This window comes from Podarcis muralis, chromosome 13 (assembly GCF_964188315.1).
Source record: "Podarcis muralis chromosome 13, rPodMur119.hap1.1, whole genome shotgun sequence".
NCBI classification, from domain to species: Eukaryota; Metazoa; Chordata; class Lepidosauria; order Squamata; family Lacertidae; genus Podarcis; species Podarcis muralis.
The window spans coordinates 58,358,137-58,384,309 of record NC_135667.1 but is presented as its reverse complement, the minus strand read 5'-3'; the positions used below and the strand labels follow the sequence as shown (position 1 = coordinate 58,384,309).

General features: G+C 43.1%; 1 protein-coding gene across 13 annotated transcripts in view; it reads right to left on the bottom strand.

Moving 5' to 3' along the window:
- KIAA1671 (KIAA1671 ortholog) overlaps positions 1–26,173 on the bottom strand; it is a 130,777-nt gene that overhangs the window by 103,422 nt on the left and 1,182 nt on the right. For 9 of the 13 annotated variants that reach the window (XR_013390515.1, XR_013390514.1, XR_013390516.1 and 6 more), the window contains exons 2-3: positions 3,007–3,108; positions 777–2,498 (exon numbers count right to left, since the gene is read on the bottom strand). Coding sequence is in view for 10 of the 13 variants with exons in the window: in XM_028702071.2 (XP_028557904.2) it covers positions 777–2,461 (1,685 nt within the window). In the remaining 3 variants the exon portion in view is untranslated. The remainder of the gene's footprint in view (positions 1–776; positions 2,499–3,006; positions 3,109–26,173) is intronic. The other 4 variants (XM_077917745.1, XM_077917742.1, XM_077917746.1 and 1 more) reach the window with 2 other exon arrangements.

Sequence of the window (26,173 nt, the reverse complement as noted above, 5' to 3'; positions counted from 1 at the left end):
ATTGATGGTGCCATGTGCAGGGCTGCCTGAAAGAGTGCTTGTGCCAAAGCCACTTTTCTGCACTTCCAAATGCAATGAAATTAACCTGTGTTTTAAAGCAGTGGTAGTCCAGGCACTCTCTGGTCAAGCTCATCCACAATACCTCACTCTGAGCAAACCTGGGAGAACCCATGCCACTGCTGTGAGAGGGCCGGCAAGCAGAAGGGGGGAGCAGCAGGTGGGCAAGAGGGAGAGTTAGCCGTGTCAACCCCCGTGAACTGCAGGGAGCAACTGGCCCCATTGGCAGATGGAGATGGTGTACAATCTGCTAGCCCTCCCATTAAAACAGCTGAACACACTGAAAATATTGCCCATTCAGCTAACAAAAAAACAAACCTATTAGACTCATTCACATACATTTGTTAGTTTGATAGAACTAGCAATGCTTGGTCCTACCTTACATTATGAATTTTGCATTATTAAAAAAATCATTATTTTAAAAATCAAGAGTAATCCTGCTTCTTTAAGGCTGTGCTGAAACCTGCAGGGAATCACAGCCCCCAACCAGAACACACCATTTTAAAGAAACAGTGTGCTGTCAAAGGGCATCACCGACACTCCTTTCCACACCAGCAACTGCCCCTATCAATTTGCAAGGCAAAATGCCAATGCTTGTGCAGACAGATAAGATATCAAGAGCAACTGAGGCAGTAGGAGAATGAGAATAGTGGAAATGTTCTAAAAATAACATTTTATCTGAATTTATGGAGTTTACATCTAAATCTTCCAAAACTTACAGTTTGGTCAAGTCTGCAGAAAGAGGCCGCGAGCGGAATGACTGGCGCAGGTTTCCTGGCTTGGTCTCTGTATTTTCAGCAGTCAGTTCTCTGATCCTCTGCTGGATGTTCATAATTTTGTTTTCTTTCCCAGGACTTTCTGGGAAGGATTCAGCATTCACTGGAGGTGCACAGCTTTCAAATGCATCTGGTAAATTCACAATTTTTTTTATAGTGCCTTCCCTCAAGCTTTTGTTTTTGGTGTCTGAAACATTTGCAGAGATTTCACTAAAGGCACAAGTTCCCTTGTGGTTTGGTGCCATTCTCTCTTTGCCAGACAGCCCTTTGCTACGGGGTGGCTCTGTGTTTTTTCCTGAAGTTGCTGCAATATCTGTTTCTCTCCCATTTTCTTCCTCTTGGCTGTTAAGTCTCATCTCCCATAGGTATTTTCTGTCCTTTGCAGAGACTTGATTCAAGTCTTTTGGAGTGTTCCGGCCTAGGGACCCAACTTCATTTGAAGAGGGTTTCTGGATTTGAGCAGTAGTTTTACTTTTAATACCCAGGCAGTCATCAACCTGAGTGGCACTTTTCAAATGTGACTTGGAAGAATCCACTTTGTTTAACCCTTCTGTTTCACTCTTGGTCCTCAGTTCAAATGGTCTGCTGCTGCCCTCATTGGTAAGAAGGTTCCTCTCCTTGCTTTCAGATGGGCAAGATTTCCTTTGAATTGAAAAGTCTCGGATTTCAAATTTTGCTGTAAGATCCATGGATAGTGGGCGAGGCTTCCTAACCCAGGACTTTTCAGGATTAGGTTTTTCATCAGAAACATCAGTTCCACACTGCTTTTGATCCTTTAAGGACTCCAGAAAAATGGCAGACACTGGTCTCTGTTTGGGCCTTGGCTGCTCCTCGCTAGCCAAACTAGCGCTGCTCTGCTGCTTTCCAACATTTTTAGGCCTTTCCTCAGTAGCACCTGAAAAGGACTCTTTCCTTTCGAGAGATCTGTGAGGGTTGCAGGAGACAGGCTTGGACTCTGAGGAAACAGAAAATTGCTGGTGAATGGCAGCACCTTCAGGTCTTCTGTAGGACATTTCTGATTCTGAGGGAAGCTGCCTCTCCTGCGCCCGTAAAGTGCTGTATGTTTTCTCAGAAGATAACTTCATCCTTGTTTCCTCAGTACTTCTGGTTTCGAATAGGATTACTGTGTTAGCCTGGGGACTGGAATAAAAGGGCATATTTGCAACAAACTCACTTGTGCTTTTGTTCTCGATTAATTTTTGCTCTACCAAGGGAGGAATGCTTCCACTAAGCATTCCCTTAACATCTGCCACATTGTCTTCAACGTTTTTGGCAAATGCAAAGGGTCTGCGGGCGACGTTGCCAGGTTTGGCTGTGGGGACAGGAGCTTTCACCGCTGCAAAAGTGTCCCAAGACTTCTCCCTTGAGAATGGCTTCGGAGTTAATCGTGGCCTTGAAGTAGCTGGAGGCATTGTTGCTGGTCTCATAGGGTTCCCAAATGTGCTCCTTCCTTCTGAAATTTGTGGGGACACAGAACTTGGATGTTCATTGGACTTGTTGCTTGTATCAGAAAGACTGCTGGCAAAGGTGTGTTGAAGTGTTGCCTCATTCACAAGCTCGCTTCGATTGGTCAGGGATGTCAGGACAGAGCTGACTTCAACTTTCGTTGCCATCGCTCTCATTGCCATCCAGGGGAATTACAAAGAACCCGTGAGGAAGAACATGCTATAAAAAAGCAATAAAATTAGGTGTTACTGCCCCTCAGTTCAACAAATGGGATGTGAACAAGCAGACATGGACATGGATGGAAATGGACGGGTGGTGACAGGATTCTAACAATGTTTTTAATATCAAGAGTTTCTTATTTGGAGTCATCTTTGCCAATAAATATTTTTGTGGGTACCTTTTGCCCACATAAATGATTTCCATGTAGAAAATGCAAGTTTCTCAGATTCAGACAATCATTCTCATTTGCAAAGGCACACTTGTAGTTGAACATATTGTCCCAGCCCAGCCCTCTTTGTTGTCTATTTCCACTTGATTCCCAATGCACTTTCCATCACAAAAACACAGTTGCAAATATCCGAAAGGAAGGAAGGAAGGAAGGAAGGAGCGGCATTTGAAATCCAATGGTGCATCAGAAGCGGACGTGTGCTTCCAATGAATTTGTTGTAGTAACATCAAACCCACAAGACCCTTTCTAGTACCCCCCTTTCACACAAACCACACTGACCTTAGTCTCCCTGGCCACTGGAAAAAGAGGCAAGCTGGATCTGGAGACATTCTTCAGAGTCTCCTCTCCATGCATCACTTGAGAAAAGTGTTGCTCCTCCTCCTGTGAATAACAACAGGTCTTTTTAAGAAGACAACATTCAGAGGCAAAGGAATAGCCTGAGAACATGCAAACGCACATGCTTTACTCAAACTGCTGTGTAACCTCTCCACTTGAGCTGTGTCGCTCATCGGACGTCTTCTTAGGATACTGACTGACTGCACAACTTTGTAAGGAAAACGGCAGCTGGAACTGAGGAATCAGCAACAAGACCAAGAAGCAAGGAAGGGTGAGGAAGTGACAGAAATCTAGAAATCTAGACTGATGCAGCACAGCATACTTAATTTCAACAGGCTCTAATAAGGATGATGAAACCAGATGGCAGGAACATCTCTCGCTTATGTGAAAGTAATTGTCTAGCTCTTTCTTAATGGTGTTGTTGAAACCATAACAGTTAAACAGGATTTTGTTGACTTAAAATTTTTGTATTACATTTTTGAATTCTGTATTTTTGTGACAACCTTTGCTGGGAGCCTTTCTTGCTGAAGGAGGTATAGAAATAAATGTTAACAATTACTGTACATTTTAAAGTGTCATCCGTTTGCCACAGGAGCCTGCCCTCTTGTACTCTGTGAAACACAATGTGTACATTTATGTTACTAAATATACTGTATATACTCGAGTATAAGCCGACCTGAATATAAGCCGAGGCACCTAATTTTCCCACAAAAAAACTGGGAAAACTTATTGAATGTAAGCCGGTTCACCACACCACAAACCTCCTGGTAGGCCGGAGTGCGTGTGTGCATGCGCGCATGCGCACACGGCAGAGGGGGCTTCTCTCTCTCCCCCCCCAACCCCTCCTGTCCCCCTGCCTACGTAGGGTGCTGCTGAGAGGCAGAGGCTGGTGGCGGCAGCGGCGGAGGAGGAACAAGAAGCCCGAAAGCCTCTGCCGCTGGAAATGCACTCAGGTGGGACCCTCACTTGAGTATAAGCCAAGGGGGGCTTTTACAGCATATAAAATGTGCTGGAAAAGTCGGCTTATACTCGAGTATATACGGTATATTATTTTCTTTCATTACTAAACAATAATGTCACCCATGTGATCTCTCTGGCACTTCTAGGAAGGGCTGGGAAAGAACCCTGCCTGAAGCCCTAGAAAGACAGTACTAAATATAATGGCAAGTCCAAGGTCTGGATTTGTAGCAGGCGATGTTCCAATAGAAAAAGTCACTCTCCATCACCATGGGAAGTGGGGTGGGAGTGTGGTGTACCAGAACGAGAGCCGCTTGCCTAGCTGCTCTATCTCCTGTGCTTCCATGAGCTCCTGGCAGCATAGGATGGCACTGGTTCCTTTACGGAGCAGCTGGGCAAGCGGAGGCAGAGGTGGGAAGAGTCCCCAGCCTCTCCTGCTAAATACTCAGTCAGCAGCCAGGGATCGCACAGCCTGTGGTCACACACCCAGCAGAGAAAGAAGGGAGCCACCAGATTTTGCCTTCCCGTTGCAGCAGTGACCTGTTTGTACTTTGCAAAAGACATGACGAGAGACACGAATCGAGAGACTCTGCTGCAACAAAACACGTGAGGCAAGTAACTGTGTGTAGCTATTGCTTCGACAAACCTTGATGATCAACAACAGTACTTAAGGATTTGTGGGTGTTTGGGATACTCTTGAAGAACATTTTCTGTGAGAAGAGGCTTCCTATTATTCGAGTCATACTATCATGAAAGAAACTGCCTGAAGTTTGTTATGTCTAGTAAACTGCTAAGAAACTCATGAGCAATATTATCAGATTTTTCTATAAAAACATTTAACCTTACCTATTATAAGAAAAAGTAAAAAGCGATGTTTTTGTATATATTGGAAGTAGAGATGGGAAGGCCGGGGGGGGGGGGGGGAATGGAAAAATTCCATTTTCTTCCAAAGCCGTTTTTTTCCAATTTCCCTGGTTTTCCCCCATGACTTCCCATCTCTAGTTGGAAGCTGCCCAGAGTGGCTGGACCAACCCAGCCAGGTGGGCAGAGTAAAAATAAAAGAAGACGAAGAAGACGACGACTATCTCTTTTCTTGAAAGAGAAAAATGAAATCGCTCAGTGGGGATAAAAGGAAAAATACCTAGGAATTATTGGCTGGTGAACGTCACTTTAAAATTGTCGAGCTGATAACCAAGTGGCAGGCGGCCCCAATGCTTCCAGTGTTCTTAGTAAAGTATACTGCTAACGAGAAACTGCCCTGAAAATCGATGGACTCCTATTGCAAAAGAAAACTGAAAGCTGTTAAGCTCATCCAAGTTTCTCAATTTCTCTTATCAAGTCCCATTTCTTTTAATTGTACTTTAAGACTATTTTAACAGGATAAGCTGAAATAACTTTAACACAGTTAAGGGGTCACTGAATGTTAATATGCAGTTATGAATTAATTGCATGCGGGGATCTTCCTTCCATACTTTTTGAATAGATTTCCCAAAAGATATAGTAGATAAAGTTTAAGTTTTGTGCGTTATATTCAAACTATGATAACTAGAATTTCTGTTTACTATCTCATCTGTAAACCAGTTTACACAATTTACATTAAATAACAAGGTGAGGTTTGGGACCTGAAGGCTCTTTTTTGTCATAAAAGATTTTTTGCTTTTAATCTTGCTTTCTTTATTGTTCCATATAAATTTCAGAATAAGTTGTTGCCACTGATGAATTTACTAATTCTAATTGGATCCTAATTGGAAAATATTGAAATAAAAATTATTCTAGACTTTTCTGAAGTTGCTCTGCATGTATGACTGCACAGAGATCATGAAAGTGGAGGACACCTTTGCAGACCCACAACATTCTTTGCTTTTAAAAAAAAATGCTCGCAGTTTTATCTTCTGCATGTGCCTCTGTATACAACCCTGCACTTAGATCTTTGATCCTTAATCACCCAGGGCACAAGTCCTCATGGGAGCATCCTACACACAAGAACAGGAAGAATGGAATCAGGCTAGAGAAGGTTTGGCACGCCCTAGGAACTTTGCCCTTTGCCATCGGCGAAGCAGACAGCCCAGGGGACTGGCAAGAAACCACACAGAATGCCTCACCAAAGATCATTGGGCAGGAGTGTTCCCAGGCAACCCCCGACTACTGTTGATTCACTGCCCTGATAATCTTTAGTCTTACAACCTTGATCTTTAGATTTACAGGCTTATAAAAAGGGTGCTGCAATGCGCGGTGCAAATTTATTCAAAAGGCCGTCTGTTTTGCTCTACAAAAGACTTATGTGGTGAACACTTGCTCAGTGAAATCAACAACTTGAAAACATGATCAGCACCCCTGCTCACATGCATCACAATCAAGCAATCAGAAGTGTCCATCAGTATGCAGGATGGATGGTCCATCTTAATTAGGAACTTACCTGGCACTGACCACACTCCACAGAGTGCATTATTTGACTAGTTAATGGTTTTTCAAAAAATAAGGGCAGCCATTGCAGCAGAAGACATGCATTCATACGTCTCTCTCAGTACACAACTTAGGGAGCCAAATCCCACTATTAGTGACACAGCAACACAAGTGGATTTTTAATTTATTATTGTAAACCAGCAGCTTTATGCCTGCGCTTGCTTAGGAATGCTAAGAAACAAACAAACAAACAAACAAAAACAGTGCAGTTTTGAAATCAATGTTTAAACTCAGTGCAGTTTTTAAGGGTTCAGTCCGCAATCTTGATTAAAAAGGGAGAAAAACGTGGTTTGATCTCAGGAACCATCATGCAAATTTTGGCTACACTATCTTAAGAGGAGTTCAAATGCATAGTGAGTTAGTGAACAAACAACTTTCTGAAATATATTGCATGTGGTTCTATGGAAATAAACCAGGGAGGAGGGGTGTTATTTCCACATAGTAAAAAAAAAAAAAGTATTTCCTCATAGTAAACAAAAATCCCAGGCACTTGACCAGTTTACTACTTAGAACTTGGATAATGCAGCAAAAGCATTTGAAATACTGATTGAGGTCCCTTCCCATGGCTCATGAATTTGTTGCATCTGAAGGCAGCCCTGTTTACGGAAGTTTTTTATATTTGATGTGTTATCATGTTTTTAATAATTCTGTTGGAAGCCACCCAGAATGGCTGGGAAAACCCAGCCAGATGGGCGGGGTTGTTGTTGTTGCTGTTGTTGTTGTTTTTAGCTGGGGAATCAGGACTGGAGTAAATCCAATGGATGTGTAAGGACAAACCCACCCCCCTTCACCAGACAAAAAACAAGATTACTGCCTCATAATTAGCACCTTTGGTCTGTTAATAGCCATTTTGACAAGCACTTGTCAACTGGACATTGTTAACCGTGAAGCCAGACATCTCTGTGCCACTTCTAAAAGTTACATCTGGAAACCTTGGCCACTTGGAAGAAAGGATTGTTCAACTAACTGTAAAATGAAAAACACCTGAGAAAACAAAAGCCAAATCACACCTAAGCACTAGCTAGCACAAATCTAGGACTGAGGTTAAAAGATTCCTCAGGTAAAACATTATAAAGTCATGAAGTGCCAAGTGCAGCTCCCTCTGCCCGTAACAGGAAATCCTACCTCTTAAACATATTTAAGCAGGCAACCCAGGAGTTGTGACCACTGAGAAGCCACTGTGATTAAGCAATATGGGGTGCAAGAGGCAGACTATTCGTTAGCTGGAAGGATATGTTCAAAGGTATGTGGAGACTACCTCTAAGCAATTCCACTCCCAGAGTAATGACCTGAGAGAGGTCTCTGCTCCAGCACTAGAAATATATCCTTCATTGCAGCTGCATGGCTGAGACACAGCTAGCTGTCTTTTAAAAAGACCTCTCTCTAACATAGGATTTGTTCCCCTCCTTAAAAACTTAGTGAGTGTTTGAAAAGTAAAGGAAAGTAATTACTCCTTGGCTGCCAACATGGTCATCACTCTGGGAAAACACAACCAGCACTCCAGTAGAGTGAGGAAGGGAAAGTTTTCTTTCTGGATGCAGAAGATGAGTCTGCCAGGGCAAAGGAGCTCAAGAAAGCAGAAAAGTAAAAGAAAAGATCAGATCTGAAGGAAGCAGGTTGTGATGACAAAAGGAAAGGGGGCCTTTGCCTATGTACTTATTCTGTGTAGGTTGCGATGTTACAAGAGGATGAACATCAACTCATTAATACTGCTTGTTCATCCTTCCACGGTAAAGCAGCTTCCAGTATTTTCTATTGCAATACGTGACACTTTTCTTTCTTCTTGGGTAAGGCAGGAAAGGAAGGGAAAAGATTCCACATATTTGTTGCAAGCCTGTCTAAGAAGCCTCACCCGTCTGGATAGGAGAAGGAGACATCAAGAGGCCACAAAAATGGCTGTGATGCAACATGGCATGTAGGCTTCATATCTTATGTCCATAATTCAAACTCAGCTCTAAGACCACTCATGGCTCATTAGGGAATGACCCACTGAAACAGCAATAGCAGAAATGTTTAAAAAAGAGAGACTGGTTTATTTAACAGTCCTGTATACCTCTGTTTGTTCTTTTTGGTCGGGTCTTTTGTTCCTGCTCCCATTTAAGTCCATATCTCAGTCATTCTCAGCAAGCGGCAGGGGGGGGGGGGGAATCAACATATTCTGGCTGCACCCTCCCTCCCAAAATCATACCAGAGCACAAGAGACACAACTCCCATGATCCCTAGCTAACAGGACCAGTGGTCAGTGACGACGGGAACTGTAGTCCCAAAACATCTGGAGGGCTGAGTTTGCCTATGCCTGCTGTAGATAGCCTTACATAAAAGTCTTCCCTCTACACAGTTTTAGAAATCATTTTTGGGTGGCTTGTCTTAAACATTCTTTTCATCATTTTGAAATATTTTACAAACCCTTTTTAATTCTTCAGGAAAACTGCCTTTGGCAGGGGCAATGGGAGGGGGGGGGGTGTCCCTCCACCCAAAGGTCCCCCCCCCCATGTTTTCTGAGGCCTTCACATCTCAGATGCTGTGTATGCGCAAGGAGTGCCAATGAGTGACTGGGCCCAGCCCCTTCGATTCCAGGTAGCCTTCCCACCATCAAGCTTGCCTCAGAGTTGCCTGCATGTTATCAATCTTCCTATCTAGGATGAAGCCACTTCATATATCTACTGAAGTAGAGCTTTTCCGCAGAGTCTTTAGCACCATTTCCTACCTGGGAAGGAAAATAAACATCCCACAATGTACTTCATTTCAACTTCAGAGCCTCTTGCTTGATCCCCCCCCCCCCCGCAAGTGTGCTGCCAGTAGCCACATTATTTGTCAAGTCTTCCCTTCTGAACATGGATCAACTTTGCCCACACACTTCCCTTTTTGCAAAAAACTGTGTTCCTTCCATCTGCCTTTTTCCTCCTCCATGAACAATATCAGTCTGATGATGCCACTGCTTTCTCCCCATAATATGAACTTGTGCTTGAACTGGATGGAGATACACCAGAAAGAATTCAAGGTGACATCTTCAGCAATTCCTCAACTTGCTTCCCCACTCTCCTTGCTTACACTGCCCAATAAAGAGGCCTCACGGATACACCTACAGCTCCTTCCTTCCCATTAGCCATTTTCTCTTTCTTGTCGCTTAGTCACGTTTCTGTGCTGCCTAAAACTATTTGTGTGTGGAGTCAAAAGCGTATTACAAAAATCAGGTTTCTTCCGATAAAAGCTATTGTGCTTTCAAAACCTCTGCCTACAGTTTACCTTTACTCCCCACTGCCAAAATCAAAGTTTCATGAAAGATTTGCAGAGGGTGCCCAGTCGTATGTAGGCTAAAATGTGCTGAATACATGGGGAAGTTGTAAGAAATAAAGGATTGGGGGAGAGAGAAAAAATAAAAAAGTTAAGGGTGTGGGTAAGACAGCTGACAGTGGCCAATATCCACCCAATGTTCAGAATACTTCGATAATAATGGCATCTGGCCAATACCACAAATGTTTTGCAGTTCTTATTTTTTAATCTGCATATATATCTGATGAAGTTCCACGAGTGTCCAACATGTAGCAAAAGAGATTTCAGTAATTCACAACTTCTCCTTCCCATTTCAGTACTCTGTAGTTAGCAACTCTCAAAACAAAATTCAGATAAAGCCATATTATGCTCTTAACCTCCATTACCTCTCGCTACACAACGCTACACCTGAAATAACTGAAAATACAAAACACCTAGACAAATGGAAATAGAAAAAAAAATCAGAAGAGAATACACATCTAAGCAAAAGCCTATGGCAAGCTAAACAAATAAAAGTTAACAAGAATTTAGCTTTACCAGATTCACCCACAAGAAACTCAAACCTGTACAAACTCCGAAATGAAATGGAGCACAAATCTTATGGGGATATGTTAGGATCAGAGCTCTAGTATATTTGACCTGTCTTCTTTTAGCCCAAGGAAGGGGGATGGGAATAAAAGATACAGTGGTACCTCGGGTTACAGACGCTTCAGGTTACAGACTCCACTAACCCAGAAATAGTACCTCGAGTTAAGAACTTTGCTTCAGGATGAGAACAGAAATTGCGCAGCGGCAGCGGGAAGCCCCATTAACTAAAGTGGTACCTCAAGTTAAGAACAGTTTCAGGTTAACAACAGACCTCCAGAACGAATTAAGTTCTTAACCCGAGGTACCACTGTACTGACATACCATAGGTACAATTTTGTTTTCCAGGAAAATAATAATAATAATTTATTATTTGTTCCCCAGCCACTCTGGGTGGCTTCCATAGAAACCAAAAATACACTAAAATATCACACATTAAAAACTTCCCTAAACAGGGCTGCCTTAAGATGTCTTCTGAATGTCCGGTAGTTGTTTATCGCTTTGACATCTGATGGGAGGGTGTGCCACAGGGCGGGCGCTACTACCGAGAAGGCCCTCTGCCTGGTTCCCTGTAGCTTTGCTTCTCACAATGAGGGAACCGCCAGAAGGCCCTCGGCGCTGGACCTCAGCATCCGGGCTGAACGATGGGGTTGGAGACGCTCCTTCAGGTATACTGCTTGTATCCCTCATTGAGTCTTCACACACTGAAAGGGCCTGGGACATGAGTGATGGAACAGTAGCTCTGTCTAAGGCTACAACACATACTTTCTTGTTCTTCTCCAAGGTATGCCAGGATACTGGAAAGGGCAAGGTACAAGCACATTGTTCTCATGGCAACGGTCCATACACCCCAACCTGCTCTCAGCAGTGCTACAAATTGTGGAGCAAATTGCTGGCATCTGCAAAGGGAGCATGACGATCCATTGACTGTTCTCAAAGTCCTTCCATGATCATGATCACATGCTCTTCTACTGTTTGACCAGAAATATGAGCCTATTGCAAAATCCAAGCCATCACATCCGCCACAGAGATCCTTCTCCACCTACCACATCTCTAGCTGCTGCCGCTTGGAAATTCACCTGAAAATAATTACATAACCTGGCCCACTGTGCCCAGCTCAGCAGTTGTTTGTAGGGCAAAATGCATCCCCCTCTCTCGCAAATCAAGCCCTCTCTGTGAGCTGAAATGTTTTACATGCTTCACATCTAAGTAGGTCAACTATCCTAAACTGTAAGTCAGCCTTATAATTAAAGTAGGCATCCAAACCGAAAATTTGTAGTTGCAAGGACTCTGCCCTTTGTCCACTAGGAGGATTTGGGCTATGACCTTCCATGGCCCCTTTTCAGTGGCTGCCCCCAGACTTCAGAACCCCCTTCCCAGGGAGACTGGCTCCCTCCTTGTTGTCCTTGCACTGGCAGGTGAAGGCAACTTTATTCCTGGAGACTATGGGGAACTGATTACTTTTAAGGACAAGGCTTTTAATAGTGCGCTCCTCTGGTTCACCAGAAGTGGCTTAGTCATGCTGGCCACATGACCCAGAAGCTGTACGCCAGCTCCCTCGGCCAATAAAGCGAGATGAGCGCTGCAATCCCAGAGTTGTCCATGACTGGACCTAACGGTCAGGAGTCCCTTTACCTTTACCGTTTTCACTACATGTATTTTAATATATCTGTTTGTTCCCTTATATAGCCTATTATAGTTTTATTACTTTTAAACTATTCATAGAATAGAATAGAATCATAGAATCATAGAATCATGGAGTTGGAAGAGACCACAAGGGCCATCGAGTCCAACCCCCTGCCAAGCAGGAAACACCATCAGAGCACTCCTGACATATGGTTGTCAAGCCTCTGCTTAAAGACCTCCAAAGAAGGAGACTCCACCACACTCCTTGGCAGCAAATTCCACTGTCAAACAGCTCTTACTGTCAGTAAGTTATATTCTATATGGTTTTAGCTCTCTGTATTTTATTTGTTTTGGTTTTTATTTCTGTGTGCTTCCTTGAGCTGCAGAAAGGTGGGATAAAATAAATAAAATAATATTAATAATACCTGCAAGATAAGGTGGCTGCAAGGTACAGGTGGACTTCCAGAAGGAGCCTCAGCTACAACTACCTTGTAGTTAAGGAGTTGGCAGAAGAAAAAAGTAAGTTTCAACTTACTTATGCAGTGGTACCTCAGGTTAAGTACTTACCGTATTTTTCGCACCATAGGGCGCACCGGTCCATAGGGCACACCCAGTTTTTAGGGGGGGAAATCAAGAAAAAAAAAATTCACCCCCCCCCCAGCCCCAAAGAGCAGCATACAGGCTGCACACAACCTCTCCCTGCCAGAGGGGTTGCGCGCAGCTATGGAAGAAGGCAAGGCAGCGAGCGGGATGGATCCCGCTCGCTGTTTTGGCTTCCCCTTTAGCCCCGTGCAGCCACTCCTTGCCGGGAGACGCTGCGCAGGGCTAAAGAAGCCATAGCCCCGTGCAGCCTCTCCCTGCCGGAGGGGTTGCGCGTGGCTATGGCACAAGCCTGCATTCGCTCCATAGGACGCACACACATTTCCCCTCAATTTTTGGAGGGGGAAAACTGCGTCCAACAGAGCGAAAAATACGGTAATTCGTTCCGGAGGTCCGTTCTTAACCTGAAACTGTTCTTAACCTGAAGCACCACTTTAGCTAATGGGGCCTCCTGCTGCTGCTGTGCCACCGGTGTATGTTTTCTGTTCTCATCCTGAAGCAAAGTTCTTAACCCGAGGTACTATTTCTGGGTTAGCAGAGTATGTAACCTGAAGTGTATGTAACCCGAGGTACCACTGTATAGCCTAAGCCAGGGGTCTGCAACCTTTAAGACAAAAAGAGCCACTTGGACCCGTTTCCGAAGGAAAAAAAACCTGGGAGCCGCAAAACCATTGCGACATTTAAAGCATGCGCGCCGCTGCCCTCTGATCTGACAGCGGGTGGAAAGGTGACATCGGGACAGTGCGTAACTAACGCACGCACTGCCCCCATGCGACGTCACAGCCAGTACAGCGCCCGCCACAGTGGGGAGTGTTGGGGCGCACAATGTGCCTCCTCCCCTCTCTAGTATCCGCCCCGGAGCCGCGGCAAAGGTGTAAAAGAGCCACATGCGGCTCCGGAGCCGCGGGTTGCAGACCCCTGGCCTAAGCTAAGCAAAGTGGTGTGTTATGAGTTACATAAATATAAGCCTCAGGGGAAGGAAAGGCAGGTCTCCAGTGCTAAAGAGCTTTCAATCTAGTTTTAGATCATAGAATAATAGCTTGTGGAGTTGGAAGGTACCCCAAGGGCCATCTAGCCCAACCGCCTGCAACGTAGGAATCTCATCTAAAGCATCCAAGGCAGAGGGACACCAGCCTTCACCAGATTATTCTGCTATTGCAAAAATAAAGATTCCCACAGGATGGTGTGTCATGGGTTTTGATTGCCTTTATACTTGTACATTATCCCACTACTTATCCTTATCACCTCAAGTTCCTTCCAACTACCATGAGTTCTAAGTCTCATGAGGCAAGGATCTGTCTTTCCTTGTTGCTCTGTAAGTACTCTGCACAGTGACGCGCTTTCAATTAACAGAATAATTTATATATTTCTGTTAATTAAAGCATGTATGTGTGTATGAGAGGAAACATCTCAAAGTGATTTACAATAAAACCTGTTAGAACATGATAACAATAACAATAAAACAACACTATTAAAATCAGTATAAATGTTATTAAAAGATGGTTTGTGCCAAAAGCCACCCAAAGCATCCATATATATTTTTTTTAATAATATTTATTAGGCATTTCCAATTATAACAATATCAAAAACAAAACATCCCAATTTAGAGTCTTATTTTCCATATCATCTTTCCAGGACTTCCCCTCCCCTCCCCCTCTTGCATTCCAATTCTTACAAATAAGTTCAGCAATTTCTTATCCCAGATTTTAAACTTAGTGTCATTATCCCAATTTAAAAATATTAGCCCACCTCCTAAAATCGACTTAGTCCCTTCCACGCGTTCTCCCCTTTAATATACATAATAGATTAAAATATAATAAAATGAAATGTAGTTTTACACCCTTTGGATTCCAAATTTCCCTCCCCCTTTCCCCGGTTGCGTCCCCAATATTTCTCGAATCTGATGTCTTCCTGTAGCTCCCACATTTTTTTTTTTAAAACCATAGTCCTTTACCAGTCATTTTTAATTTTGTATATCCAATCTTGGAAGGAGTCTATCTCAAAAGGGCCCATTTTTCCCATCCAGACTTTTTTATACTTGGGAGTGAAAACTCCAGTTTTACTTCTTTATACTTTTTCTGGATGTTCCAAATGTTCCCGCTTCCAGCTTTATCCAGTTGTCGATTGTTCTTGTTGTTCTTGTTGATCTGTCTCTTCTTTTTCCCCTCCTTTTCTTTTCCTATTTTCCTGCACAGATGTTCCAATTCAAAAAGTCTCTAAATTCCTCTGCAAAGGCTCTGTTATTCAGGAACCAAACATGATGCCAAATCCCTTCCATTCTTCGGTAGATAAGTCCATTGTCTGCTTTACATGTGTAAGCCTCTGTAGCCAAAATAGTGTTCCATTTCTGCAGTTTCCCAGGAGATAAAGAGTTCTGTTCAAATTCAGTGCTGACAACTTGTAATATCCCTCAGCTCCTCTAGGTGAATTGCAATAACTCAGTTCCCTTCCAGATCACAACCAGCAATCATAGTAACTTAGTATTCCTTGTTTTAAACATTCTAAATCCAAATTATAACAAATGTAACCGGTAAAGTCCTTGGAACAAAGTTCTTTTTTGTTCTTCTGCTTTGACAGCTCTTTGACAGCTGTCAAAACCTCTCCTTGTCTTCTCCGGGCGCTCTAGCTAAAACGCTCCCAGGTTCCGTGGGGGGGTTGCTTTTTAATTCACTTCCACTATTCTCCTCCAGCTCAGTCTTATAATTTTCCATCGCGAAATTTAATAACTTTTTCAAAATAGGGTTGCACTCGATCTTAAATGTTAAGTCCTTTGCTTTAACTCCTCTACAACAGGGGGGGGGCTGACTTCCTTTTTACGCCCTCCCCGCTCGTTCCAAATTTTTTATAAATTTTGTCCTTTTTAATCCAAGTTCCAATTACTCACGGGTTATACTTTAAGTCCGAATTTCCAATGGAAGAAGTCAGCGCTCTCCGTCGAATGGCATGCGGCTTCGCTCGGCAGGGGAAGCGGAGTACTCAAAGCACCCCCCCTGTCACCCGTTCCGTAGCCTTTAAAAAGGCTCCTTCGCGGGTCGAGGGGGGGCTTAAAAGGTGCCAGCCGAGTCACCATGTCCATGGGTTTCAGCGCCCATGGTTTTTGAGGGTCCCCGCGTCGCCGGCGTGGGAGGACCCAACCCCTGCCGAGCCGGCTCCCTCCGGAGCTCGGAGGGAGTCCGCCATTCGGCGATGGCGCCAACCCGGAAGTCCCAAAGCATCCATATACAGGTAGATTCTTAGTGGTGTTGAACATGTATTACTGTTGGTGCCCACCATTTTTTGGGGCGGTTGCTTCAGGAGGAGGTCTATATAGAAGAAGGTGTTTGCTCTGACAAAACCCTACACAACTTCAGATCAGAATCAGGGGTCGGCATCCTAAGGCCCATGGGCCGGTACCGGCCCACGGCGACCCCTGCCGCTCCTACCCCCACCCGCTCTGACCAGCACGGTGCGGGGACCGACTTCAAGGTTGATGGTGCCTGTACACATGTGCACAGGTGCTTCTCCGACCCAGGTGTGCGCTGGAAATAGCGTGTGCGCACGCACACTCTTCCAGGTCGAAGCAGCGCCCGTGTGCATACGCTGTTTCCAGGGTCAGAGCGCCAGAAATAGCGTGTGTGCACGAGCACAAGCACTTCTCAAACCCGGAAGAGAGCACATGCGCACACGCTCCTGCCCATCCTCCAACAGATTGAGCGTCAACCGGCCCATCCTTCAATAAGGTTGCCAACCTCTGGATCAGGTTATAAGTCAGTATACAAAGCTTACGCCTGGCTGCTGGCAGCAAATGGGTAGCCAGTGCCAATTTTTCCAATTTTTTGTGATATGCCCTCAGTCAGCAGCTCCACTCTGCAACTTAACCACTGCATTCTGCACTAACGGCAACTTCCAAACACCCATAAGGGCCGCCCCATTAAGACTCCATTACAATAACTAGATCTTGAGGTTACCAATGCTTGGATCATTGTAGCAAAGTTATCCCATCAAGAAAGAGCTATACCAGCCAAAGCAGTACAATGGTACCTTTGGATGTGAACAGGATCCGTTCCGGAGCCCCGTTCACACCCAGAGCAGAACGCAACCCGCATCTGCGCTGTCGCGATTCGCCGCTTCCGCGCATGCATGTGACGTCATTTTGAGCGTCTGTGCATGCACAAGCGGTGAAACCCGGAAGTAACCTGTTCTGTTACTTCCAGGTTGCCGTGGAGTGTAACCTGAAAACGCTCAACCTGAAGCGACTTTAACCCGAGGTATGACTGTACAAGGTGCTCCGAGCCACTGCGGCGACTTGAAGACCCTCTCAAGCCACACATCTCTTCCTTCAGAGGGAGTGCAAACCCATCCAGAACAAGTAATTTGCTTGATTACTGGACCAGGAACCATCCTCCCCACGGTCTCTGCATTGCCAGGACCTTTATCCAACCCACCATTGTGCCCAGACACTGATTCAGAACTTGCCCAGGCACACCTGACTCAGATATAACAGAGAAACAGAGCTTAGTATCTGCAGCACACTGATGACACCAAGCTCCAAATCCCCTAATGACTGCTCCAAGCACTATGTAAATAAAATGAAGTAAAAATAGTGCCAAAGTAAAGGCTATGCGAAAGATCAAGATGAACATAATCCCTGTGAACCTCTGGCAGTTGCATGCCTAAACAAGCAACATTATCTCCTAACCACAGCATACGACAGATTGACCTTGGGCTAGATACTCCACCAAGTGCCTATTCCCCTCAGATCCTTCTGAAGCATCTCATAGGCTGCAAAGCAGAGCTTTGTTCTCCTGACAGTAGCTTCATTATTTCACAATTAAGCAGAAAGCCAAAAGCACACATCCGCACCCAACAGAATCCGGTAGAGGGGCAACCAACGCAGAACAGAGATGGATAATAACCTACTCAATTGTAACCTAATTCACTTGTAACACATCATATAAATATTATTTTACACACCTTCTGTTATACATCTCTAGATGGCAAGTTAAAGGTGAGCTCTTTTCACAGTTTAAATCTTAATTTCACTAGTTGTCTTCATGGAGAAAGAACTTTTTTTTTTTTTTTTTTTTTTGCACAGCATAAGTGACTTCTAAAACCATGCACCTCAATTATACTTTTCATGCCACACTGATCAAAAACGACTGACTGGCATAAAGGCCTATAAGAAATAAACAGTGATGCAAACTCTTGAGGCTGCTCCCCTCAAATTAGACGTGGTCTGGGAGGGGGTGAGCAAAACACCGCTGGAACGAATCTGTTTGGAAAGGAAAAGACTCTAGTACAATTATTACATGACATTACGCCCTGTCCAAAGGAGACTTGCAGGCACTATAAATACATTTCACATGAACAATGATGTTTATCAACTCAAGATAAAAAAAATTAAAGAGACAAGACTACCTAAGTACCTAATCTGACACATACAGCCATTTTCAGTTTTCAGCCATTTATAAATTGCACCCTTGAAGAAAACATGGAACAAGAAAGCACCAGTCAAGGAAACTGACACAGCCTCTTAAAGGCCATTTTAGAGTGGAAGCTGGATTGCAAGACCAGCTCTTTTGACAATAAAGGATTCTATGCAGCAACGGGGATTGGCCTGTGGAGGAAGATGCATATAGCTGGGAGAGCAATATACTTTGGACCACCTTAAAGTATAAAAGTTAAAAGCTGCAAATCAGCAAAAAGCACCTCTAAGAACACTGATGTACTAAAAAGAAATCAATGCAAATGTGCCCAAGTTACTAATACATTATTTTTCTTCTAATATGCATCCGCTGTCAAACTTTAGATTGTAAGTGTCCTGGGACAGGGTCTGTTCAGGCCCCGTTTTCTTCCTCTCCCTTTTTTGCAGGCACTCTGAAGATATAAGAGCTGCCTTGCTGGATCAGGTAAAGTTCTACCTAGCCTGGCTAGTTACTCACAGGAAAGCAAAAAGCACAGGGATAAGTGACATATGGTATGCATCTCCTATTTCTTTCTGTCATAAACCAGAACTGAAGACGCTTCTAAAAAGCATCCCAAATGCTTTTTAGAGGGACGTGGGTGGCGCTGTGGGTTAAACCACAGAGCCTCGGACTTGCCGATCAGAAGGTCGGCAGTTTGAATCCCCGCGACGGGGTGAGCTCCCGTTGCTCGGTCCCTGCTCCTGCCAACCTAGCAGTTTGGAAGCACGTCAAAGTGCAAGTAGATAAATAGGTACCACTCCAGTGGGAAGGTAAATGGCGTTTCCGTGCGCTGCTCTGGTTCACCAGAAGCAGCTTAGTCATGCTGGCCACATGACCCGGAAGCTGTACGCCGGCTCCCTCGGCCAATAAAGTGAGATGAGCACCGCAACCCCAGAGTCGGCCACGACTGGACCTAATGGTCAGGGGTCCCTTTACCTTTACCTTTAACTTGTAACTTGTTTGTTATGACAATACACACTACAGAGCCAGGGGATTCACCCCATTTGTCACATTCCCAACCAAAGTCAACAATGTCTTCCCCTTGATACAGTCAGTTTCCATGGTGCTACCACCATACAATGGGAGGCTGGAGTTGGCACACCATTGATACGAGAGGTTTTCTAAAATTACCATACCCTGGATAATTGCAAACTCCCTAACTGGTTTGACCAGAAAAACTGGCATGTCTTTCCTATGCATTTATACGTGGGTCCCTAATCTTTGCCTGTTCAGTTTAACAGGTGATTTAACACCACCCTGGTGAGCAAATTACTATTTATGTGGCAAAATCAGTGCATGGTTCTTCACAGAGAAATGAAAACTTATATATAAGCCAACAGATGCTCTAGAGCAGTTAGGGGGATCAAGATGCTCATTAAGTGGCAAAAACAATCAGGGTGGTTTGAAAAGTCAGGGGGAAACTTATTTGTGCATCACAAAATGCAGTGTCCAATTTTAAAAAATCTTCTCCCAAATCAAGCTGTCCAGGCATGTAAGATTTAGAAACCATATTTTAATTAATATAGCCAGGCTACCATTGTTTGATAGTGCATCCACCCACAACCTAGTCCAGATGTTTTGGAATACAACTCCCATCAACTCCAGTCACAACTGCTGCGCCGGGAGTCCAAAACATCTGGAGGATATGGGACTTCCGGGTTAGCACCATCGGCGAATGGCGGAGTTCCTCCGATTGGAGGAACGGGCTCTGTGGAAATTGGGGCTTCCCGAAGCGGCGAAGGCGGGGGGCCGCTAGAAATCCCAGGCGGAGGAAGCCTGGGAACGTGGGGTTCGGCAGAGCACCAAGAGCGCCTCCCCTACTCACGAGGAAACCCATTTTTGGGGCTCCGGAGTGAAGTGGGGTGAGCAGCGCGGTGCATCGAACCGATCGCTATTTCCATGGAGGGAAGCCGCACAGCCATCGCCGGAGAGCGCTGACTTTTTCCTGATGACATTTGGACTCTAAATCAAGTACCCGTGAGTAAAAACGGAGAATCGGATTAGGAACTTGCAAATTTTATGAATTAGGCACGAAGCGGGAAGGTGTAAACAGGAAGTCCGCCTCCCGTTCTTGTATACAGATTGAAGCAAAGACCTTGCAACCTAATAGCTTAAAAAGTCTTTTTAAGGTTGGAAATTTCCTGCACCCATAATCAACAAAACCCCCCTTGGATGCAGGAGAAAAGGGGGGGGGTTGACTGTTTAATCCTGCAGGAAGTGAGAGAAGGAATATAAGTTTCTACCGTCCCAAGCCTGGGGACGGGGTATCGGGATAGAATCTGCTTGAGACGTCCATCGATTGAAAGTGGAGTACTTTGACAGATAGAAAAAGAAAAGAAAAGAGAAACAAACTAACTTCAATGCCACCTTCTGCATTTCTGCTCTTTAAAGAAACAAAGTATTTGAAATTGAAAGGACTTTGAAATCGAAAGTAACTTTCTTTATTTGATACTTTCCTGAAAAATGGATACAAATAGAAATTGTGTCCCCTAGAGGGAGCCTGTCAGTTTGCGGTTTCAGCCATTTCACCTTGTTTTTGAACAGAAATGTCTTGGCAGGAAGGCTTGGTGTCTGCCCTTGACAGGACTAATGCTCTGCTGGTGCAGCTGTCCGTGAAAATGAGCCTGATGAATGAAAAATTGGTCTTTATGAGTGCTGTGGCCAGTGAATATGATCTAACAGGGAACAAGGATAAAGAAGCTACACTGCGATCAACTCAGGAATCCGGTTTGACAAGGCAAGTTCAAGGGCAGATGGAGAAGGAAGAGCTATTCCCTACACAACACAAATGGTAAGATCCAAAGCTCTACAGGAACAAAAGCTATTGCCTTGGAAGATTGAATTTGGAGAGAGCTGGGAAGTATTTGAAGTATTTGAAGTCATAGAAGCTTTTTACTCTAGTGGGACTGTGAAACAGGTGAACAACTATTTGGACAAATACTTTTTGGACTACAAAGATGAAGATTGGGAGTGGAACCGGGGGGAAGGGGACAATCAGATGAAGAAAAATGGAAATTATTACTGGATGGAACCCTCCGGAGACCCACTCCCTCATAAACTAACAATAGACAAGGAACTGCGTAAGTACAAACAAGAACAAAAAAATCTGCAGAAGGGGCCTAGAAGAGACTTAAGGGCCTCGGACATTAGAACACCAGATTGATGGACTAAGTAATGGACAGAAAGGACTGATACAACCCGAAAATGAAAATCAGAAATATGAAGGAATTTTTTTTTTTTTTATGTTAACTTTGGAATTAGTGTAATATTATTGAAATTTGAGGGATTTTGTCGGAAAGGAACTAAATTGGCTTTAGTAGAAATGTTTTTAAGGAGAAATGCATGAATGTGTTTTTGAAATTTTAAGATTTTTAACATAAGATAAGGTTAAATGGAGCAAGGTAAATTGAATAATAGATTATATTAAAAGAGGGAAAGGTTATGTTGATTAATAAATAAGATAGAGTGTGAAGATTAACTATTTAAAATAAAATTGAGAAATATGGGAAGAATTTGCTGAAATAACTAAACTAGAATACAAAAAGGGAGGTGTCAGGAGGTTCAAGAATTAAGCAAATGAAAAACTGTAATTTGAGATTTGTATTTTCTCTTTTTATTTTTATTTTTTTCTGTTTTCCTTTTTGGGTTAGGGCTGGGGGTTTTTATATGTATTGATGAAACTCTGAATAAATATCATTTGGGGGGGAAACATCTGGAGGATATGAGGTTGTGGCTTGATGCACTAGTGATATTGTGTGAATGAAGTTGTTAAAGCAACTGAAATAGCCTTATCATGAAAATATCACTCATCTGCCAATAACCAATTAACTTTAGAAGAAGTTGGCAGTAACACAAAACAGCAATTCCAGCCAGGTAGGGAAGATCTCCTCACTAGCAGCTCCATTTTTTGTCATGATCAACCCCCTATAGAACAGGGGGTTGCATTCATTTAATATGTTGAAAAGAGCCAAGAAAAATTGTCGCTCTATAAGCAAGGATCATTTGTGATATTATCATGGGTTGCACCAGCTGTCTGATACGTCACATTTATCAACTGTAAAGTTAACTTTTTTCACTCTATTCTCACACTCACATTATTTAATTTGTATTTTGATCAACTTGATGTGTTGTGATATTTCAAATTTTCTGTTGTCTTTTCATCAAATGCACTACCTACTGGTATGACCCAGAATGCCAGAGAAACAGTGCTGGACATCCTCTTAGCCTAAAGGCCTGCTCTGTAATGCAAAAAATGGGTGAGGTATAAATAATAAATAATAATAATAATAATAATAATAATAATAATAATAATAATAATAATTATTATTATTATTATTATTATTATTATTATTATTCCAATGAGGGCACTCAATTAAGCAGCTGCAGGGGTCAAGAACAAACCAGGAACTCTTGTAGTCTTGTCTCTATTTTCCCAGGTATTCTCTTCATTCACTAATATTTTAACTGAGGCTGCAACCCTAACTACATTTACGTGGGAGTAAGTTCACTGGGACTTACTTCTGTGAGAATATGCATCGGATTGCACAGCCAATGTGTCTCCTCTGCTCCAGACTTCCCTTCCTTCCACTTCCTCTCTTTTCCTCATGCATTTGGTTACTTAAGTCCACAGGCACATTCTTGTGATTTGTCCACCCTATGTCATATTTATTCTTCACCACTTTGCTTTAGGCATTTAGGAAATAATATTTGCACACAGCTCAGGTAGTACGTATCATGTTGCAAGAGACTCTGAGGGGCACCTTTTGAATTATGGTGCAGTTGCTTGGAGGACAAAAACTTTTTGGTTCAGGCCTGTACACATGACTTTTTAAAAGAGTGCTGCCTACAGCTGCTGAGAGTAATGGATCATTGCCATAGAAACATTAGCTACCCTTTTTCTCGCAATGAAATTTTCTCATAATTGTCACCAATAAAAAGTCATGTATGACGGATCAATAACCATATGTTGCAATCCCTGAATAGCGATGCCAACTTCACTTAATGATTGCACTCGCCAGATTAATTTGAACAGAATTGTATGATCCAAAGTACCTGGAAGAGAGAGATACTCAAGATCATTCACACATTAAATCATCATTAGAGACACTGAGGTTGAGAGATCAAACTTGAAAGATTATGAACTGGATACCATGTGGTACACTGATTAAGTCTGCATCCTGCCATCTGTCAAAGACTTGTCCTAATCCTACTTTAAACACGGAAAATACAAAACTTTCTTCAAGCCAGACGTCAGGAAAGCACCTGTCCTTCCAGATTAAATTACTCAGTTTATCACACAACAGGCACAATCCCCAATGAGATTTGCAGAGATGGTTTGCCTCTGCAAACTGAACATGTCATGCAAATAGGGACATAAAGGCAGATTTGACAATCTGAGGGAAATGTTTAACCCGCAAAACCAGAACATTTGCAGGATACCCAGTAGCTGGTCATTTTAATGATTACTTTGTAGTGCTTTTAATGTATTTTTAAATGTTTTTATATTGCTGTATATAGTGACATTGTTATGTTATGAGAGGGTCGTTGGTATATTCTTTTATAAATACAGACACTGCCATTATACAAGGTTAGCTTGCCGTCTTAGACAAGACACATTATGCATGTTTTGGTTAACAATGCTCAAAACCAGAACATGTGCCACATTGCTTAAAGGGCAGATTGAATATACTTGCTGAGTTTCCTTTTATCCCTATGTGATCTTTTCTCACATTACAGTTTTTTTCTCATTTCTTTCTTTTAGGTTTGCATTTCTTTATGAATCTCTCATCTCCCTCCCCAATCTGAATATAAGTACTGGTATGTATGTACCTGTTTGCACTAAAAATTGAATAGAGAAACTAAAAGAAAACTATTTGACAGTTCTAATACAACAAATGCAATGGAGCATCATATGGCCTGTGTTAATTCAGGTCAGTACAGCATGAAAACTCAGGGTCGTGGGTTCAAGGCCCACATTGGGCAAAAGATTCCTGCATTGCAGAAGGTTGACTGGATAACTCTTGTGGTCCCTTCCAACTTTACAATTCTCCCCCCCCCCCTTTTTTTAAGCAATTTCAATATAACAAAATATCAAAACACTTCAACACTTCCACAGTCAAAGATGACATGACCCGTAGGCAGTTCTCAGAGGAATGGGAACTAGAATTTCCAATGCCAGCACAAGGAGCCCACCCTAGTCATTGGGGGCACATTTTCTGACAGGGCAGAGCAGGCAGGAGGCTGAGGCTGCTGACACATGGAGGCTATCTATCCATTTGCTAAGCAAAGGATGCTGCTGTAGCTGCCACAAAGCAAAACACATTTTGCACAGATGCAGCCAGCAGAAACAGAGCTGGGCTCCTCAGGTTGAAATCATAGAACTGTAGGATTGGAAGGGACCCAAATGGTCATCTAGTCCAACCCCCTGCAATGCAAGAATCACAGTGCTAAATGGGCTTTAAATGCTTATATTTGTTTTCCTAACTGCTATGAGAGACATGTCATTAACATTCCTGTTTCACAGTTGGGAAGTAAATTCTATTAATTTCAGTAGGATTTTCTTCCAGGTCAATGTGCTTAACACTGGGGCATTAAACTAAGAAGTTTCGAATATCCCAGCACTCTTCCATAATATCGTATCAGATACAGAAAACCAGTATTTCAAATATTCAGTAACACCAGATGTCTGATGCAGTACAGTCTATCAACAGTGTCTACTGCTAAGAAATGACAGAGATTCAGTGAATCCACAGCTGAGAAATGATTTGACTGTCAGGTGCCTCAGAACCAAATTAACTGTGCCATCAATAGAATCAAGCTCATGCTCCCTTTGGAGTCAACTTTATCTTTCAACTTTCAGGTTACAGGCAGAACACACACCTGTATGGGCCTATGGCCGTAATAAATATTATCTCTCTTATCTCACACCATTGTGGATGCCTGTGGAACTAGCACTAAGCTTAATGCCACAAAGGAGACCCTAATTTGCCAACCTGGTGCCCTTCCAATGTTTTGGACTGAAACTCTTGACAACCTCATCATAGGGCCATGCTGGCTGGGGCTGATGGGAATTGTAGTCCAAAACACCTTCAGGAGACCAGGTTAGCAAAGACTGCCCTAATTCAAAGCATCTGTCTTGAAAGAAGTTCAGCTGAAATAGGATGTCTAAAGTGTTCATCATTTAGTCACACTATTACTGCTTCAAGTAAAAAACACAATCCTACCTACAATATCCCTTATCAAAAAAACACACTACAAAAGTAATAACATCATTAATCTGTCAACTAAGTTGCTTTTAAATGAGAAATGGATATTGATTCAAATGTGTCCAAAGCTGAAGAAGTCTTTCCATTCACATGACCACTCTCCAACTACACCACACTGCCAAAACTTTTTATTAAACACTTTGTCTGAATAATAAAAAATAGACCCAGATTCATTTTACAACCATACTATCAGCACAGGACATACCACAATAAGGGACTACCCCCTTCCCCAAATTAATTTCTTTTATAATACCACAAGTCAAAAATTAGATCCCTCCAACTAGCCAGCCCCTGGCCTTTTGCTCTGGGAGATGCACAGAAGCCCAATAATCCCCTCATGTACATTACATGATGCTGACTTCCCATTTGCACCCCTTCCCAGTTTACAAGTGCACAGCAGTTTCCTCCAGTCTGCCCTCCCTGCGACATACACTCTATGTAGGAAATAAATGAATAATCTCTGAAGGAGAGAGAGGACAAACAATGACATTAGCATAACTCAACTAAACATAATCATCTCAAATGCAGTAAGACAAATTACGGATGTCAGAATCACTTAATTATCCCATGGGGCTTTAATGAGGTTTAAATACTATGATTTAGCTATGCAGAAGGAAGAAACTCTGGAAATAGCATAATGTGATTATTTTTTTAGGGTAAGCATGATCAAGATGAATCGGATTTCTTTTTGTTTTTAGTCAGAGCAACCCAATTTTGGAACAAGCCAAGCCAAGCTGCCTGGCTGATAAGGATCCTGCTCTGTCCTCCTGGCAGCTAACTAATGAGGGGGAGAAATGGGTCTGGGAAATGGGTGAAGAACAAGGAACTCGACCTGGCTCCAGCCCCTGTTGCTATTTTTCCTCTGTCAGCTTTGGCCTTTAATCCCATCAAAAGGGT